The sequence below is a fragment of the Pseudopodoces humilis genome, chromosome 2 (assembly GCF_049639895.1).
Source record: "Pseudopodoces humilis isolate 2021_Gansu_Grassland_sample_001 chromosome 2, ASM4963989v1, whole genome shotgun sequence".
Classification (NCBI taxonomy): Eukaryota; Metazoa; Chordata; class Aves; order Passeriformes; family Paridae; genus Pseudopodoces; species Pseudopodoces humilis.
Genome location: NC_142201.1, coordinates 98,663,540 through 98,683,192, shown reverse-complemented (window position 1 = coordinate 98,683,192; position 19,653 = coordinate 98,663,540). Strand labels below are relative to the sequence as shown.

The 19,653-nt window shown below is 37.0% G+C and overlaps 1 protein-coding gene across 1 annotated transcript in view; it reads left to right on the top strand.

Moving 5' to 3' along the window:
- Nucleotides 1–162: 162 nt before the first annotated feature.
- Nucleotides 163–19,653, top strand: part of LTN1 (listerin E3 ubiquitin protein ligase 1) — a 31,278-nt gene continuing 11,787 nt past the window's right edge. The window contains exons 1-19 of the mRNA XM_005523988.2: nt 163–252; nt 1,867–2,070; nt 2,379–2,477; nt 3,474–3,704; nt 4,684–4,736; nt 5,174–5,354; nt 6,115–6,288; nt 7,396–7,586; nt 8,773–8,917; nt 9,642–10,427; nt 10,922–10,963; nt 12,133–12,325; nt 14,676–14,915; nt 15,895–16,048; nt 16,296–16,446; nt 17,139–17,340; nt 18,264–18,423; nt 18,595–18,699; nt 18,959–19,101. Coding sequence (XP_005524045.1) covers nt 211–252; nt 1,867–2,070; nt 2,379–2,477; nt 3,474–3,704; nt 4,684–4,736; nt 5,174–5,354; nt 6,115–6,288; nt 7,396–7,586; nt 8,773–8,917; nt 9,642–10,427; nt 10,922–10,963; nt 12,133–12,325; nt 14,676–14,915; nt 15,895–16,048; nt 16,296–16,446; nt 17,139–17,340; nt 18,264–18,423; nt 18,595–18,699; nt 18,959–19,101 — 3,496 coding nt within the window. The 5' untranslated portion in view covers nt 163–210. The remainder of the gene's footprint in view (nt 253–1,866; nt 2,071–2,378; nt 2,478–3,473; nt 3,705–4,683; nt 4,737–5,173; nt 5,355–6,114; nt 6,289–7,395; nt 7,587–8,772; nt 8,918–9,641; nt 10,428–10,921; nt 10,964–12,132; nt 12,326–14,675; nt 14,916–15,894; nt 16,049–16,295; nt 16,447–17,138; nt 17,341–18,263; nt 18,424–18,594; nt 18,700–18,958; nt 19,102–19,653) is intronic.

Below are 19,653 nucleotides of genomic sequence, written 5' to 3'. Positions count from 1 at the left end.
AAGAACGCCGCGGCTCCGTAGAGGCCCCCACGGGCCGCTCGAAGTTTAGGATGGATGGATTTTATTTTCTCGTTAAAGGATGTTGTTGAGTTGAAGGCCTCTCGCTGCAGTTCCTCCCCTCCCGCGCCGCGCGGCCCCGCCCCGGAAGTGTCGCGGTGCCCGCGGTGGCTCCGGCCGGGCCCCGGTCCCGGTGCCGCCGCCGCCGCCGCCATGGGGGGCAAGAACAAGCAGCGAACCAAGGGCAACCTGCGGGTGAGCGCGGCCCGCGGGGCCGAGGCGGGTGGCGGGGCCGAGGAGGGTGGCGGGGCCGGGCCCAGGCCTCGGGAGCTCCGGCACTCCAGGTGTCCTGGGCGGGCTCCGCGGGCCGCCGGAGCCCGGCTCCCACGGCGGGACAGCGCTGTCTTCGGGCCCGGCTGTGGTGGCTGGGGCCGGGGCCGGGTCCGCCTCTTGGCCTGGGTTGTGCTTGAGGGGAGTGTGACTCCTGCTGTGGTATTTGTACAGAGCGGGGCAGCAAAATCACCGCGGGTGTAGATTCAGCAAGGTGCCGGTAGTACATTCGGTGTGTTTTTCTGTGCGGAGTCTGTGCCAGAGATAATGTGACATCTGTCCTATCACTCAGGATTGTGGTAGAAGTCTAGTGTTCAGGTTCCCTAATTCCTCCCTGGATTTAGGGAAGACTAGGGAATACAAAGCAGCATGTCCTTAACAGCTCACATGCAGAAAAGGTGATTTATACTCCACAAACTCATAAAACTACTGCTGTCATTAGGAAATAAAAGGTATTTGCATTATGAGGTGTCCCAGAGGACATTAAAGCATCAGTCAGTTTTGGGATAGTCTTTCCAAGAGAGTGAGGTTGAAACAAACCTGAGCTAATAGTACAGTGAGCAAATGGAGTAAACTGGGAGAGGTGTTGAGCTCTAAAACACACACTGTGTGATGGTATTTATTATACTTGTTACATATGCATGTTTTTGTTCCATTCCTCTAAATAATTTTTGGCCACTTGGTTGCTGGGAGAATCCTTTATTTTGTCTCTTTCTTCAGAGAAAAAAGGAGCATTCCCTGGGAGCTGTATTGGCCCATGATAAGAACTAGGAAAACCAGAAACAGTGAAGGAGGATAAATAGTTTCTTAATAAATTGTTTGCTTGCAGGAGGAGTTTTCTGTTAGGCTTTTTTTGTGTAGCAAAAAAGCAATATATGGCAATAAAAGCAATGAAATTCTCCATAAGTATCCATGCATTATGAGAAAAGAGACTTCTGATTCACAGAATCACAGAAATGAAATAGAATCACAGAATTTTTTGAGTTGGAAGGGACTTTAAAGCTCATTTAGTCCCACCCCTTGCCATGGTTAGGGACACCTTACACTAGTCCAGGTTACTCCATGCCCCCATCCAGCCTGGCCTTGAACACTTCCAGGGATGGGGCAACCCCTGCTTTTCTGGGCAGGCCTGGGTGTCAGGGCTTCACCACCCTTACAGGCAAGAATTTCATATGTAATCTAAACCTATTTCATTTCAGTTTGAAGTCATTCCTCCTTGTCCTATCACTACAGTTCCTGATGAAGACTTCTCTCCAGCTTCCTTGTAGGCTCCCTGCTAATACTAGAAGGATGTTATGAAGGCTCCCTTTTCTATTTCACGCTGAACAGCCCCAACTTTCTCAGCCTGATCCTAAAGAGAAGAATCATTTTCTAGGTCAAATGTCTATGTTTAAAGCACAAGTGGACTCTTCTTTGAGAGACTTCTATTTTAATTAGCAGGTTAATTATACAATATATATAGGGTCATATTTTCAAATGCATGATGTGTGAAAAATAAAATTCAATAGTTAATTGACTCCTGTCCCTGCTTTTTTTCAGCCTTCTAGCAGTGGTCGAGCTGCAGAGCTCCTTGCCAAAGAACGTGGAACAGTGCCTGGGTTTATTGGCTTTGGAACATCTCAGAGTGATTTAGGATATGTTCCTGCAATTCAAGGAGCAGAGGAGATAGACAGCCTTGTGGATGCTGATTTCCGAATGGTGTTGCGAAAACTTTCTAAAAGGGATATCACAACCAAGTTAAAAGTAGGTGTATCCTTTTCCCCCCATAATTTATTTATTTTTAGTAAGAGAATAATACATTTTTCTTAAGGGTGGAAGAGCAAGGGGAAGTAACTAACACTAATTTCACTTCAGCGGATTTGCTAGAACTGCAATCCAGAAGATAGCTTGGATAACCTATAGCAAGGTCCATCATGCACTCTATAGATGCTCTTTTGTAAGAAATGAATTATTTCTTGGAAAAGAGAGTTGCAGTTTCAGATACAAACTGGTAAATTACAGAACATATGTGCCTGACTTCTTAAGTCATGCTCTTGATATTTTGATTTTAGGCTATGCAAGAGTTTGGGACGATGTGCAAGGAAAGAGAAGCAGAAGTTGTTAAAGGTGTTCTTCCTTACTGGCCGAGAATTTATTGTAAAATTTCACTAGTAAGTATTGAAGTATTTAAATTAAAGACTTACCTATATACTTCCTGTGACTACCTTTAAGGTGGTCTTTGTCGACCTATTTACCTTTGTTGGAATTACCGATTTGTTCTAGGAGAAACATCAAGTTGAAGGAAAATACTGTTCTTTTTTGGTGGACTTATTTCAGTATTGGCAGTCTGTGGAATCTTGAACTGTTGATGTCTGTGCTATACTTCCTTGATAGGTCTGTTAGACCTTTATGTTTAAAAGATGGTACTATATTTCTTAGGAAAAGTTCTTTTTCCAGAAGGGCTAGAGCGTCTGTTCAGTTAACATAAATTGTAAATTGACTTAGGAGTAATATCTGACCTTAAAATATCTAACACTAAAAAAAAACCCCAAACCCAAATATGAAAAGACAATATGTAGCCAGATTAGGAATAAGTATCTTGATATATGTCCTGTATTTCCAAGCTGTCTAGAATGGCTACTGTTGAAAGCATCATATGGGACAAAATTAATCATTATTCTTATCCATTAGAGTAATTCCTACTGTTTCTCTCTGGAGTCAAGAGTGTAGAAAATCATGATGTTGTAAATTCATATGCAAATAAAGAATAACAGTGCACAGCTTTATGGTTGTTCTAATTCAAAAGATGTCTTCAAGGCTTCCTGTTTCTCCTGCCTCTTGTCTGTCTGTAAAATGTTTGTATAAATTGGAAACAAAAACTGTTATTAAGGATATCAGGGAAAGGTTACAATTCTGAGTATACAGCAGTTTAGGAATATGATGCTACTAAACTGGGACTCTCCTCATACCTTGGGTTACCTTGGTAACCTTGGGTTACCAAACAGTTTTTGTCGTTGGTGTGTATTTTTAAATCTATGTTTCAAATCCAGTTAATTGCAAACCCGGCTTTTTAATCACCATTTTGCTTTGAAGTACCTGAAATCAAAGGTACATTTCTTAAACCAATAAACCTTTCTCCTTTTTTCCTTATTTTCTTTGTTTAATAGGATCACGATCGCCGTGTTCGAGAAGCAACTCAGCAATCTTTTGAGCAACTGATTCTTAAAGTAAAAAAACACTTAGCTCCTTACTTAAAAAGTATCATGGGTTACTGGCTGATTGCTCAGTGTGACACTTATCCCCCTGCTGCTTCTGCTGCAAAAGTAGCTTTTGAAAAAGCTTTTCCTTCAAGCAAGCAACCTGAAGCCTTAGTATTCTGTAAGGATGAAATTCTTAATGTGAGTTTATACTTTAGTATTTCTTTAAGGCTTTGTGTATATCAACTTCTATTATAAGTTTCAAAGTCATCCCCCATCTATTCTTCACAGTTAAACTTCTTTCTCACCTAAAACTTTGCCCCTGTGAAGAAAACCATAGAATGGTTTGGGTCGGAAGGGACTTTTAAAAGGTCTTCATGTTCCACCCCCTGCCATGGACGGGGACAACTTCTACTAGACCAGGTTTTTCCAAGCCCTGTCCAACCTGGCCTTAAACACTTCCAGGGATGGGGCAGCCACAGTTTCTCTGGGCAACTTGTGCTTGTGCCTCACCACTCTCACAGGGAAGAATTACTTCTGTAAGGAAATATAAAAAAAAAAGAAGACTAAATAATGCAGAGAAAAAATGTATCTGTTTTTTTGGACTTGAGAATGACGAACCAAAGGAATGAATAGTGAATTTCCTTGTGTGCATTCCTATGTAATGATGCTTAGTCAACACATAATGTTGCTGACATATGAAATGATGCTGGAGCAGTTTAGCTACAGTGAAGAAGGAATGAGGAATGTTGAACAGTGTTTCAGCATCTACAGGTTTAATTCTGACCAAGGTTTACGGTCTTCTGCCAGTCAGATATGATACTCAATTGACTCAATTGAATTAAAAAAAGGTAAAAGATTGCATTGCCAGCCCATCATGTGCAAACCTGTTTTGATTTGCCTGAGCTTGGCTTCTTTTTAGCAGGAGCACATTGGCAATAGGGCTGCAATTTACTAAGTATTATGAAGACTTAATTCAGACAGTACCACAGCTAGTATGTTCAGAATGAGTCAAATTCTTTTCTAGTGTGTTTACTAGCTTGTCTAAAAATATTAGAAATACAACTCAGAGGTTGTGAAATTTTATTGTAGGGCTGTTTCTGAATAATGTGTGGACTATATTGTCCACATAAAAGTATTAGATTTCTTTGTGTTTATATGTGTTGGTTTTTCCCCATAGGTACTTCAGGATCACCTTCTGAAGGAGACAGCTGATACACTCAGTGACCCTCAGTATGTTTGCCTGCTTAAATGTATATTTAAGACTTTAAATCTTGGTCTTTATTGGGTTCTCTGTCCCTGGAAGTAGTGAATTTAGTTTTGTTTGAGGACACAGAGTACTTACTTGAGTCCAGATCCCAGAACCTTTGTTTGAGACTTCAATAAAAATGGTTTTGAAAGTGTTACCAGTTATCTAATTCTTGTTTCAGCTCTTTTAAGAATAGCATTTGTGAGTAGCTGGAAGATGAGATAACTTGAAACTCTTCTTTTTCTAACACTTTATAGTGTAATTTAGAACCTATGGAAAGTTAATATATTTACATTGCTGGCATCTGGAATCGATAAAAGAACACAACAAAATGAAGGCAGTTTAGTTTAGACAAACTTGGGATGCCTACTGGTCTATTTGTGGTCCACTTTTGACTTTTTTGTTTGTTTTGTTTTCTGAGAACTGTACCAGCAGAAGAAAGGGAAGCCAAATTTTTCCGGATTCTGACCTGTTCCTTGTTAGCTTTAAAAAAGTTGCTCAGCATGTTGCCAAAGAAAGAGATGCATTCATTGGAGGAAAAGTTAATGTCACTTCTGTCTCAAAACAAATTTTGGAAATATAGCAAAAACAGCGTATCACAGGTGACTTTTTAATTTCTCTTTTATTTTGCTTGGTTTTTGTTAAAAGTCATACCCTTAACCTAAGGAAGTATATTCTACAAGGGTGAACTTGATACTTTGCTTGGATTTGAAACAGCCTTTAGGTTTCTAGGTAGATTTCAGAAAGGCTAAAGAGACTGTTCAGTTAACATAATTATGAATCTTTTCAATATGGGACTAATATCTGACCAGACTTAATGTTAAAAAGCCTTCAAACTCAATATAGACAATATTGTTTGAAAATTTATGTAGTAAGCTAAATTTTTATTTCCATATCATCACAATCTACATCTTGCAAATCTGCTATAATTTAAAATTCATGTAGAAGATACATACTTGGTCAACTTACAGCAGGTGTTCTTAATACTTTGGGATTTTCATTTTTTAAACCATTTTACTGGTCTTTAGTCTGCCAAGACCAGCCGTGCATAGGGTGATGAATTCATGCAATAGTATTTTGTTTAAAAGCTTTAAGTTGCTTTTGGGAAAAAAACGCCTTTTGAGAAGTATATGAAAATACAACTTTTAATAAACATTTTATCATTAAAAAAATTATGTTAAAATATTTGATAAAACTGCTTGATAAGTGCTTTGTTTTGCTTTATTTTTAATAATATTTTAACTTTTGTTAATATGTTAAAATATGGGGATGGTGTGTTGTAAGGTTTTGTTGACTTTAAAAGTAATCTTATAAACTACATGTAGTGACAAATTCTGTTTTTCCTTCTGTGGCCTCTGTCAGGTTCGCTCAGCTTTCTTTGAGCTGATTTCTGCTTTTTGCCAGCACTTGCCTGAGGTGATGAAAGCTGAAGCACCAAGAGTTTGTCCTGCTGTTCTTTTCAGCATTGATGACAGTGATGCAGTGGTGTGTCCTGCTCTTTGGGAAGCAGTGCTTTACACTATCACCACTATTGAGGTAATGTGAGAAGTGTAAGGGGAAGATTTTTTCATTAAAGTTAACTTTTCACCAAGTGTTGTTTTCTGTGTAGAATTAGGAAGACAAGCTTGACAGGGTTTTCTTTATAATTAATAACAGGAACTCCTTAAGGCTACATCCTCCTTCTTTCACTGTAACTTTCAAATAGATCATGTCCAGCATATCTGAAAATTAGAGTTGTTTCATGAGTTTAATTTAATTACCCTGAAACATTTTCATTAAATGTAGTTACTAGTAAGTCAAATAATGCTTAAAACATTTTTCTTTGTTAAAGACAGTTACAAAAACGACCTGCAGTGCAATTTTGGTTAGTTTGTTACAAAAACGATCTGCAGTTCATTTTGGTTAGTTTGTTTCCCTTCAAATGTAAGGGTTCTATAGCTTTTTCTTTTTTTTTTTTTCCCCTTAATTTTAAGTGAAACACCGGCTTTGAATTTATTAGGAGGATGAGGTGTTGCCATAGACTGGGATGCTTTGAGGGTTTAACGCTGCAGATCCCTTTTGCAACTGCTGTAATGAACTGTAATGAGTTTTCATGAACAGATGAAACAGATTTTGTTCAACTAGTTATAAATATAGGTACCTTGAACGATAATAAATGTGATGATAAATAAAAAAGATCAGATGACAAAAAAAAATTAGGGAGGGGAAGTGCCAAAGCATTTTCTAATTGTCAGAAAATTTTCGAAGAAAGTTGTGAAGTTAGTGATACTTCTAAATTCAGCCACTGGTTGGCCTTGATAATGAGAATTTAAAATGAAATACAGGACTAATTACAATAGTGATTTCTATGAAGCATCATGAAAACATTATTAAAGAGAAACCTTTAATTGCAGTTGGCTAACAAGGAAGGTCAATGGATTTTAAACATTGCAGAAATAGTTTTATCATGTTAACTTCACAAACCAAAATAGGGAGAAATTAATTTTGAAGAATAGTGGCAAGTGAGTAACTTAACAGAATTTAATTTTCACAATAACTTGTTTCAGCTGTAATACAGGGAGGTAGGTTAAATGGCTACCTTGGGAGTTCTCTTGAAGCAGCATACTGTTATTTAATTTATAGTAAGTGAATTTCTTTCTGTAGGACTGTTGGAGTCATGTAAATGCCAGAAAAGGAGTTCTGCCGAAGCTCTGGGCAGTGCTTCGAGAAGGTGGGCGAGGATTAGCTACTGTTATCTACCCAAACCTCCTGCCTTTCATTAGCAAGGTGCCTCCTGTTGTTGTGGAGCCAAAGCTGGAGTACTTCAGAGTTTTTTTCAGCTCTATAATTCAAGGGTATGGACCACAAATTTATTTATTTAGAATCAGTCTCTTTTACATTTGGAAATAAAGAAACTAACCTTTAAGCGTTTAAAGATGAATGAGATAATATTTTTAAAATTCTTTTTAATATCCAAACTGGAGTCAGTCCTTTGTGGCTGTTCCTGTTGTCTTAAACCTTCAGCTTTCCTTTTGACTTTACTACGTCTTCCTTGCATGAAGCATTCTTATCTTTCCTTGTCAAAGCTTTGTGTTTATTCCATGACAAATTTGAATATGGAACATTAATTATAGTCAAGGGTGACTCTTAAGAGTCATTAATTACTTCTCACCAGTGTGTAATTCTTACAGAGGGGATTAGCTTTGTGATAGTGACATTTCCTTTATGCAGAAACTGTAATACTCATGATACTCATTTATTTTTAAAGGATGAAGCTGCTTTTACTTTGTGCCTTTAAAATACATCAAAACCACCTTTCTGTCAAATGTAATTTAAATGTGCACCTGTACATTGTGTACTGAAAAGCATACAGAAATTATTTTATGAAATACTGAAATTTCATTTATTTTTAAAAAAAAACAGTTCTCAAATGATGTTGGTGTAGCAATTAGCCGAGCTTTTGGGGAAGAGAGTTATGTAGGAGTTTGTTTGAAAAGTGTACAGAATTTTATTACATGTAGGACAATGATTGTAATATTTCTATGATCATTTGTGTGATGTAATTATTAAAAACCAGAGAAATTACAGGTTTTCAGACTCAAAACTGGTGAGATTGTCCTTAGGTTGCTTTCTTTTTTTTCTCTATTTTTTCCTTCCTATTTTTATCTTTTTTTTTTTTTTTTCTTCTGTAATGACAAAAAGTGATGCTTTCTGAACCTCTATGGTGTGTATGGAGAATTGCAGAAGAGTTTCGCCAGCTGTCTGAAATATGAGACAATGTGCTGTATATGGTTTCTGTGTTTCCATAGGTCTTTTTTTTCTGAATGCGAAGACCAGATGAAGAAGTTATTTTGATACAGGTTCTATTAATTGCCTGGGTTTAGCAACCTTTTAAATTGACTTTATTTTGATCTGACTTCTGTAAATGATTCAGTGATCCTGTATTCTCATACTGGTGTTTGGATCAGAACATAATTGAGGGCGCATTGACATTTGTACTGGGTTTCTTGGAAGCACAACTGACTGTGTGTCCTCTCACAGGTTGTCACATGAGAGGACAATAGCCAGCCCTTCAGAAAGTTCAGCAATTATAACTGCATTTATGGAGTGTCTGTGCTTTGCTGTACTACAGAAAAGAGAAGGAGAAGACCAAAGCCAAATTCATCAAATGCTTATATGTGACCAGGTATTTATCAGAAATACTGAATATTGTTGTGTGTACATTTAATAACACAAAATTAAAGAAAAAATGTGAGTTTTAGGTGAGGATTAATTTATCTGTTGAGTTTCCCTAGATTTTATGAAAAAAAACCCACACAGAATTGCAAGTCTGGAAAAGACCTTCAAGATCATCCAGTCTCACTGTCAGCCCAGCACCACCAAAATCGCCCCTGGACCATGTCCCCATGTGCCTCATCCAAGTGTCTCTTAAGCACTTTCAGAGGTGGTGTCTCCACCACCTTCCTGGGCAACTTATTCCAATGCCTGACAACACTTACAGTGATTTTTAATTTTTTTTTCTAATACCTGGTTTGAATTTCCCCTGCTGCAATTAAGGGCCATTCCTTCTCATCCTTTCACTTGAGACATGGCAGAAGAGACCCACCCCCACCTCCTTTCAGGGAGCTGTAGGGAGCAGTGTGTAACAAAAATAAAGGTATTGAATTTAGGGGTTTTTTCTTCTGGTGAAATAATCCTTTTTACTGTGCAATTAAAGTTATGTTTAAGGGAAAAAAAGTGCCTCCCATCCTGTATATTTTTATAAAGTGTTCAAACATAAATAATCATCATATTTGCAGAATTGCTTCCAGAATGTTTTTCAGAATTATATAATTTCTTGGTATTATAAAGAATAAAATTATTTTATAGTTTGGATCACTGTTCTTTCATATTTTTTTTTGTCTTTATAGCTAATTCCTTTTACCAGTGCTGTACTTAAGGAGCCCAAGTTACAGAGTGGACCATTATTTTATCAAATAGCAGAAATGCTGAGTTCCTGGGAAGCTAAAGCAGAACTCTCCAATGATGACAGCACAAATGAAGTTTTCCAGAAACTGTTGTCAGATTTTTGGGACCATCTTTTAAAAATGTGTATACTTCATGTTGATAGGTTGGATGCTGATGAGAAATTACTGTTTGCCATATCTGGTATGCTAGAAATTCTTCAGAATCCAAAGAGTGCTACGAAACCAAACAATAGAAAATCTCTAAAAATCAGATTTACAGATGAAGATGAATCTGAAAGGAACACAGAGAGTCGAAAGCTCACAGAAGTGAGAAATAGTGATTCTGAAATTCAGGCTGACTTTCAGCAAACTTCACGTCTAAGGAAAGAACCTCTAGAGAGCTTAGTCTGCAACCTGGCTGAGCTGAGCATTGTGTATATCAATGAACAGAAGTCAGAACAGCATTTGAAATTTCTCTCTGCCCTGCTCAACTCCTTTTCTTCAAACAGAGTTTTCCAAGTACTTTTAGAGCAGGGAAATGATGTAAGCCCTGCTCAAGCTGAATCCCAAAACGAAGTGAAAGCTCATATCCAAAATCCATCTGTGCAATTTCTGTATATGAATTTAATAACTTGGCTGAAAGAAGACTGGAGAAAAGACACGCATTTCCTGGTTGATATTTTATACAGTGTACTTCATTGTTGCAACAATAATGATGAAAGGAAAGTCATTCTTGATGATTTAGCAAAGGTATGACTTGTACATGATGTTACTAATTTTTATCAAAGTCATTACTGTTATTGTGGGCTGTGGTTCATTAATAATCTTACTTTGGCACTGTCGCATGGAAGATAATTCTAGATTAATTTGGGTTAAATTCAGCATTAGGAAGGTACTTTTTGGAAAGTTTGACATGATAGTGATGGGTGTAAGGTTCTGTCCCTTTCTATACAGTATAAATCATTAAAAAAAAAGTATTAGAATTTTTATTTCTTGTTTCTCTTGTTTCTTTATACAGTGTACTTTAATAGTAGTCATTGGTAGCCTTTTGTATAAATACAATCCTTTACTGTATTTTGTGGGAGAGAAAGATTTGGAAGACAAAAATAATATAATCAATAACTTTGTTACTGAATTTTAGCAGCTTCTCCTTATGCCTACAGAACAGTTAAAATGGCCTTATTGCTTCCTATTCAGCAAAGATTTTTATTAAATATTGGGGAATTTTGTTTTTCCTTTTCCAGATGGATTTGAAATGGGTTATTTTCCTCCAGATAATTCAAAAGGTACCTCTTAAGATTTCTTTTTGTTCTTGTTATGCATAGTTTTTAATAAGTCTAATTTAATGTTAGCTTTGAGACTCACATGAGTTTGTAGTTGTAATTTCCATAGTTTGAAAATCTTACAGTTTCAGAGTAGTGTTTGTTTTAAATGCATTTAAATGTGGAGACTGTCTTAAAAATGAAGTGATGATGCCAAAACAAAAGAATCATTGCTTCTGATAATGGTCAGTTTGGTTTTTGAGCCAAAGGGATTCCTCATTTGTTGACCATCTCTTCCAAGCTAGAGAAAATGGAGCTGGGGATTAGACCTATAATTTAAATGATTATTTATGTCATCATCCTTATAAGGAAAAGGTAGTATTCCATTTTTTCACACTGAGTATTGACAAATTGACATTTAAGTAATTGGATGGAATGAAATAGGAAGTGTATGGTGAATTTCTGGACAAGAACTCATTGCACTTGACCTACAGTCCACTGCATAGACCATATGATCTTCCCTCACATATGCTGTGTATTTTAGGAATGATCAGGTTTTATGGTTTTTTAACTTATGGTGGCTCATCAGCAAAATAATGTTTTTAATTTGTGACCTTCTATTTCTTCTTAAAGAAATTCAGGTGCTGTAAACAGTTTTTATGTTTTAAATAGATTTGATTTCAGCCAACTTGGTCATCCAGAAGTTATTTTTCTAATTCTAATACAGGAGTTTCCTGGGCTCTATAGTTTGAGGAGAAAGGTAAAGGAAGCATGACTTGTTTCACTCTGCAGTAGAGATCTGACCCAGCCATAAGTTGCTGTCTCTGGCAAAGAGAAAGTTGGGGGGTGTTGTTGCAGATGTAAAATCTAAAGGCTGTTTGTGGCAGATTATATCATTCTCGCTCTGTGTATGCAAGTTTGACATACTAATCTTATGCTTAGGAATAAAAGTTAATTTTCATAACAGGGAGCTGCCCAGAGAAGCTGTGGCTGTCCCATCCCTGGAAGTGTTCCAGGCCAGGCTGGACAGGGCTTGGAGCAACTTGGTCTAGTGGGAGGTGTCCCTGCCCATGGCAGGGGGTTGGTACTTAAATTGGAACTTGGAAGATGATCTGTATAGTCCCTTCCAGTCCAAACCATTCTATTATTCTATATCCTCAAAAGATTCTTGGAATGTTTTTCTTGTGATCCAGGCATGCTCAAGCACAACAAAACTTTCCTTAGTCTCTGACTGGCTCAAAGGGGACACGCTTGGAGAAAAACTGGTAATGCTGGCAGATGATCTGTGTCACCTGGGTTTAAAACCTAGAGCAGCCTCATCAGGATCAGCCTCTTCAGAAAGGTGGACCCTCCTGAGCTTGGTGTTGTCACAGCATGTTAAAAATGGTGAGCATATATAATCCTTGGAGTTTATGAAGTGTAAATGCTGCACTTAGGCTCTGCATGAGGTTGAAAGGAATTTGCGATCTTCAGAATACTTCATGTAGAACATTTAAGGTTTTTTTTGGTAGTTTTTTGTTGATTGGTTGGTTTTTGTTGGGGTTTTAGTTTCTTAGTTTTGGGCTTTTTTTATACCTAAGCCAGTTCACTACATCCAGTTTAATTTTGTAAACACTAATTTGCAGCAGTAGCTGCCATTTTTTTGGTCCACATTGCTAAACAAAGGCAGTGTTTAAAGAGAAAATTCAGTTTTGCAAGTTATGAGAACTTGAGGAAAATTTAAGTAAGCTTGATCTATCAGCTGATGTACTGTAAAATAATATGAATTTTTAAACCATAGCATGTGAAATTCACCTTCAAAACTAGAATACCAACTCAATTGTTACAGACCTATGTGCATTTTAGTAATGCCTTGTTACAGGATCTTTAAATTGTTTCGGGCCATTTCCATTTATTTTCATGTCTTTTAAAAAGTTTGTGTGTGTTCTTATGCTGTATATGTAATCTGATTTTTTTTTATTAATAGCAGCCTATTTAATTTATTTCTTGCATTTTTAGTATCTAATATAGACTTCCAGGGTAGTTCAATTTTCTTCATGTTTTCCATGTAAAGTCAGCATTTACTTTGATCCCTGAGGTGACATATTTCAGTGTCAGTGGATGCTGTGCACATTCATGGTGCTTTCAAGTTTCAAAGGTGCACACAGGCAGCTCACTGTAGTGGATGTACTTAGACGAGTTACCTGAAGGTGTCCTAAGATTGTTTTTTCTGTTACTGGAACTTTTTATGTAAAGGACCATCAGGAAAACCTGTTTCCTCTCTCCACAGAGAGTTCAAAAAATGTGCTTGTGAGTCTGTGATGTTCTAGGGCTGATTGTCCAGTGACTTTTCTTTTTGACTCTAGAGCCAGAGACATTCTGAGCTCATTTTCTTCTGGGTGCTGGGTGACTTGTGTTTAAATCACACTGGATGAAGCCTAGGAGATTTTGAGGAGCTAAAGTGGTTCTTGAGTTAGCCATTCAAGCCAAAGTAGAGTATTTGGACTTTCAAAAAGAATCTTATAATGAGATCTCTTATCTAAGTTTATTATGGCAAATTGTTATGGAGGAAATAGAAGAGCCTTTAATGGATCAGTAGCCTATGATGAAAGGAATTCAAGGGGGAAAAGGATAAATAGTGAAGGGAAGATAATTGTTACTGAAAAGCCACAGACCCATAGCAGTGTGTTGTCATACCTAGTGCTTAAATGATACAAAAGATTACAAAATAAATCCAAAGCCAGTAAATATTACAAGTATACACGGGAAGAACATAATTGTAACTGTCAGTTCAATGATGGGCTCTGACCTGTTAAAACTCAAAAAGAGATCTTCAGTCATTGTGGTGTTTCCCTGTAAGTGACAGATAGTAAAAAAGGAATACAGGTTATTAGAAGCTGCTGTGAAAAGAACAGAGGACAAATGAAATTTTTTATAGTATCTAGTCAATATACTGAATATATTGTCAATATCTAGAATACTGCATGTAGTTTTGGTTATTGCAATGTTCTTGTTCATCTATATGCTTTTGAAAAATGTGTAATAGAATATGCCCAAGGAAATCTGCTAGGGATGGTTAGACAAGCAGTGGATCTACTGCTTGTAGATGCAGAAAAAAGGCTAGAATTTGTCAGCTTGTAGTGGAATTAGTTAGGGATGGGGTCGTGTTTAAGAGCCACAAAATCACAATTTATATAGGAAATGCAAATATGAGAAATTTATCATTATTTCTTTCAGTGGAAGAACGTGAGTTTCTAACATGCTTAGATAGCAGTCTTGAGGGGAAAGAAAAGTACACTTCTTCATACAGTTTATAATTAAATAATAGAACTCATTGCCTCAGGATACTGCAGAGTTTAAGGATAGATGTGATTGGCTTGCTTTCTATCCTATGAAAAAGGATCTAAGCATGTTCGTGGCTATATGCAATAGTCCGGTGAGATCTGGGGCTCACGGTTGCCAGAAGCTCGGAAGACATAAAAAGGGGAGGGATCACTTTGCACTTGATCTATTTTAAATGCCTTTTCCAAAGCTGCTTCAGTTGGTTTAGAGAAAAATACTTGGCAGTGTGAAATGTTGGCTGGTGTCTATGAAATAAGAGAGTTAAGTTATCCATTAGACTGAAACTGCTTTGCACTTTATTTTGCATTCAGAATTAGTAAATAGAAATCAAATTGGTCCATATTAATATGGCATCTTTGCACAGTCATGTTTATCATGCAATTAAAGCATACTGTCTTTTTCCTCTGCCCAACAGAATCATTGATTGGTGAAACTTTTGTTGAAAGGATTATTGATAAACTTCAAGCAGCTCTGTGTAAAGCGAAGGATCTTTCTGAAGCTGGAAATACTGAACCATCAGTATCTTTCATCTGTGATGTGGCCTCGAGCTTTTTCAGCTCAGTGAAAGGGTGTTTGCTGATGCCATCCTCAGAAGACTTGCTCCTTACCATCTTCCAGCTGTGTGCCCAGAGGCAGGATGCAACACACTTGACAGGTAATCTGGAAAAAGAACTTCAACCGAGCCTTTTCATAGGTGATGATTACATCTAAATTCTTCCTTTTCATGAAACAGAATCAAGTGTGTGATAGAATACTGAGTTCACATACACTGAGCATTTGCAGCTGTAACTCATGAAAATCTGCTTTAATTTACTGTGCTCATAGGTACTACTAAAGCATCAAGTCCTGAACATCTTTACAAGGATTTTGATGCTTTTTTAATGTTAGTATCAGCTAACTTGGAGGCTGTGATATTGCACACTGTTTGGACTGTTACAGAAGTTGTTTAAAGTCTATGAAATATAACAAATGAACATTTTTTTGTTAGTTTTGCAATCTGGGGAGTCTCTGAAAACCTGTGTACAATCACTTCTTTACAGATAACATGTATTTATTCTGAAACCATTTATATTGGCCAAGTTGCCCAGACAAATTGTGATCCATGCCTCTCTCTACCAGTGTCTCAAGTTCAGACTGAGATCCTGATTTATATTCTTTGAATGCAGACTTTGAGGGTGCTAAATTGTTACATGCATATACTGACATTAATATGAGTAAATACAATGTTTCAGTATTGTCGTAGAAGTGAAGTAAGTCAGTACTAGCTTGGAAACCACTGCTGCTTTATAAATGACTATTGATGTTGTGAATATTCCATATTTTGGTAGAAAGAGCTGTGGTTTTGAAGATTGTATGGCCATATGGTAGCAGACAACAGGAACATCACTCTTAATTAAATTGAATCTTGTGAGTCAGTTAATTTAAAATTGCTGTGCAACAAGAAAGCTCTGTGTGTGCCTTTGATAGTTTTTGCATGTAACCACAGAAAAGAGGATTGTTTTCCTACTGTAGGATCTTTAGACATTTGATTGTTGCTGTATGCTGTAGGTTGTAATTACAGTTTACCTGTTTGTGGTGGTTTTGCTTGTCCATTTTTTGTTGTTTTGTTTTCTTTTTTCTTTTCCCTACAATAGATGTACTTGTATGCAAATTAAAACACACTTGGATGTCTGGTGTAAATTCACTTGTGCATCAGCTTCAGAGCACTCAGAAACAGAGCACCTTTTTGCTTAAAGCTGCACTGTGGGTCAAGAACCAAGTTCAGTCATCCTCTTTAGATGTTAAAAGGTAATTGGGATGCCTGTTCCATAATGTATCATTCTCCAAAACAAACCAGGATCAGTGCTATAATAGCCTTTATTTAATTAACATCTGTAATACTGAAAGACTTTTCAGCCTCTTGGAGGCAATGGGTAGAGCAGAACTTAACCACCCCTGGTACTGCATGTATGGAGCATTGTATCCATGGAAAATATGCAGGTGGCTCTTAATGAATAGTGCACAACTTGTTTGCAGCGTTTTCTCCTTTTTTCAGTCTTCAGGTTTTGATCTCTGCAGTCAGTGATTTGTTGTTGAAGCTCATGGAAGCTGCTGGACAGTCTGGATATCTTGTGAGAGCTTACGTTGAGCATGTCACACCAAACAGAACGGAGTGGGGGAAGTTGCACGAGTCTCTGTGCTCTGAGGTATGGAAATGATAATGGATTGCACAGGGTGGTCAATCTTTCCTCAAGCCTCTGTTCCCTAGGGTGGTAAGCATTCTTTCTTTTGACATAGCAGTGCACTTATGAATACCATATGTTTGTGCAGAGGTTCTTTTCAGCCTCTGTCCATAAAGAGGACAAAATCTCTGTTCATGGACCCATCCAGTACTACTGGAGAAAAATTAAAATCTATGAAATTACCCTTTTCTGCACAGAACACCAGCAACTTGCTTTACAGTTCTGGAATTTTATCTGACAGAGTAACCGTTATGAAGATGTTTTTATCTCTAAGTTAATTCTTCATAAAGATTAGTTTTGTGAAAGACACCAATATCTGCAGAAGAGTGAGGTGTGCTATCTGCCAACAGAATGCTGACATACATAGAGGGTGTGGAGGGACAGCAATTTCCTGTGCAGCCAACAGTCTTCAGTAACCCTACAATTTCTTGTAAAATACATAGAGCTCTAAAGAAATGTATTTGTTTCTTAGCAGTAGTGCAGTTCCAAATTACTGCTGTGCAATTAGGTTTTTAATACACTGGAGTGGGTCATTGTCACCATTGTGCTTTTGATATGAATGTGTATGTGTCATGGTTATTTCTCAATAATTCTGAATTTTCAAGGTTAAACAGATCAAAGTATTTTTTCATACTCTTTTTATGCACATATTACAGTGGGTGCACAAGCCTCTTTTGGAAGGAAGGCTTAGTATGAATTGTGACCCTCTGGGATCAAGTGTCAAGCTGTGTGGCACAACCAAACTTCCAGGCCATCTGTGTACTTCAGCCTTGTTAAGTAAAATGGTACTACTTCAACTGAAAAATAGCGTAGTCCATGGAAATGATGATGCTGAAAGAAAGAAAATTGATAATATAAGTAAGTTACAATGGTAAGACTTTAAGGAATTTTATTTTATAGTAGTTGTAATCTGAATTGAAAATTAGAAACACATAGGTAAAGTTTGGCATACAGGTATGAGAAATTATCCTTTTACCTTTGGTTGCTGGTTTGTGGCTTTTTTTCTTGTTTATTTGGGTTTTGTTTTTGTTTTTTTGTTTTTTTTTTTTTTGTTCAAATCTCCTTGAAAAGTAGTTTTTTATATTTCTGGAACCTCTTTTGGTTATATACATCCTATCTCAACAGAACTTTGAGTTGGGAGAAGTATGAATTTTCAATGAACTTCAGATCTGTTCATTGCCCAAACACACCATGCATTGGCATGACTGGGCAATAAGAACTGAATCTCCCTTGAGGGTTTAACTATAATTTAAAAATAGCTTGAGACAACTTTTCTTAATTCCATGAGGTGAAATCTAGTTTCCTTTTATTTTCAAGAATGCTCAAGTTAAATGCAGCATTACCAAATTAACAATTCCATCTCCAAAAATCTCACCATGATGAGAAGTGTAATTGTTTAATGTTTGTAAGCTAATGAAGGAACCTCGTGCTAACTCTTATGAAATTTGCTTGGTTTTCTTCTGGACATAGGTATTGATTGCCTTGTCTGCAAGAAATATATATTAAAGAAAAGGGGGAGAACAGAGAGGAGTCATGCCATGCTTAGTTTGCTTTAAAATTTCTTGAATATCTAGAATAGATTACTGTAGCCTTTTTTTTTCTTGTATGTTATGATACAATGGCAAATATCCAATTCATACTCTGAAGCACCTGAGATTGCATGTAAAAATATCTTTAATGCATTAAAAGCATATTCAAAAAACCAGCAAAAACTTGAACTGCAAACTTCTTTCTTCTGTAAGTCAGTAGTCATTTATAAACATCAGCTGTTATTTAATTAGTTGCAGAACTGTTGTACTCATTACAATGGATTAAAGAATTGGAGAATCCTCCTTGTCTGCTTCTGGAGTATCTTCATATGTTAGAAGAGATGCACATTACATATGAGGAGTTCAGTGCTCTGAGTAGTACAGCTAGCCTGCAACAAACTCTATTTGACAGGTAGGCGAGAACAAGTGAAACAACTATTAGTTCTGTCTTCATGGTTTGTATTGTATAGAGTACCACTATATTTCCATTTGTGTGTTGATTCAAAATGCATCCAGATGCTTTTGTGGTGAAGAACCCTGAGCATCTGCATATATTAACCAGGGTCTTTCTTTTTCTTTGAAGATCAGAGGAACATGGAAGACTCTGGTCCTTAACCATGGCCAAAGTGATCCATGCTGAGAATGCTGTATCCTGGGAGAAGAAAGAACTTTTCAAGACAACAGAAGGGTATCTTAATACTGCTGCCTACAAACTTGCAGTTTGTTGTGAATGTTGATAGTATGAAACGATCCTGACTCTGACCTTTGACAACCGAAGGCTGAAAATGAAGTGATACATGTGTACAACATGTGAAAGTCAGATTTGGTTTAGCATGTGGGATTAGTTATGTCAGAGGCTATTATGTCATTATGAACTAATTGATACTTTGTTTCCTAGTTCAGTTTTTGGGTTCATTTCATTGTTGGTGTTTTACTTGTATGAATAGGTTCCTTCCATTGACAGAGGGCAGATTGCATACACTTCAGTGTTTATCACCTTTCTTAATTGAGGAAGAAAAGAGGGAACTTGTCTTCCATTGTGTGGCCAAGCTTATGACATGTACACAGACAGAGCTTTCCAGCACTGATGGTGAGTATGTTCTTACCTCAATCTAGTTCATTAGAATTTAAGAACATTATTTTGTAATAATGTTTGCTTTTAGATAAAACATATTTGCTATAATATTGCTCTTCCTAGAAAGAAATACTTTTCAGTTTGCCTCATTCTTTTAAACTGTTTGGCATAGAAATTTTCTGTCTCATTCAGAAAATACAAGCTCTACTGCCAGATACAAAGTTAGAATTAAAAGATTTGGACCATTATTATTAAAAGTGTCATGATGTTGCTGTCTTCTAGTTTGATCTATCTTATATAAGCATGTCTATAAATATCAACGTTTTCAGTGAACCATTCAGGCTTTAAACAATGTGCAAAAATATTACTGTTGTCAGCTGGTCATGATTGTCTTCAGATGCTTTGCCAGGAACTCTTTCAGAGTTTACATACAATTTTTGAGTAGCTCCTCCAGCTGAAAACTGTGCTACATTAACTGTCTGCAGCTGTGGCAAATTACTTAAGGGGTGGTTGAGGTGTATTATGATATTGCTTTGAATATAGCTACTTAATTTGGGTCTATGTTTT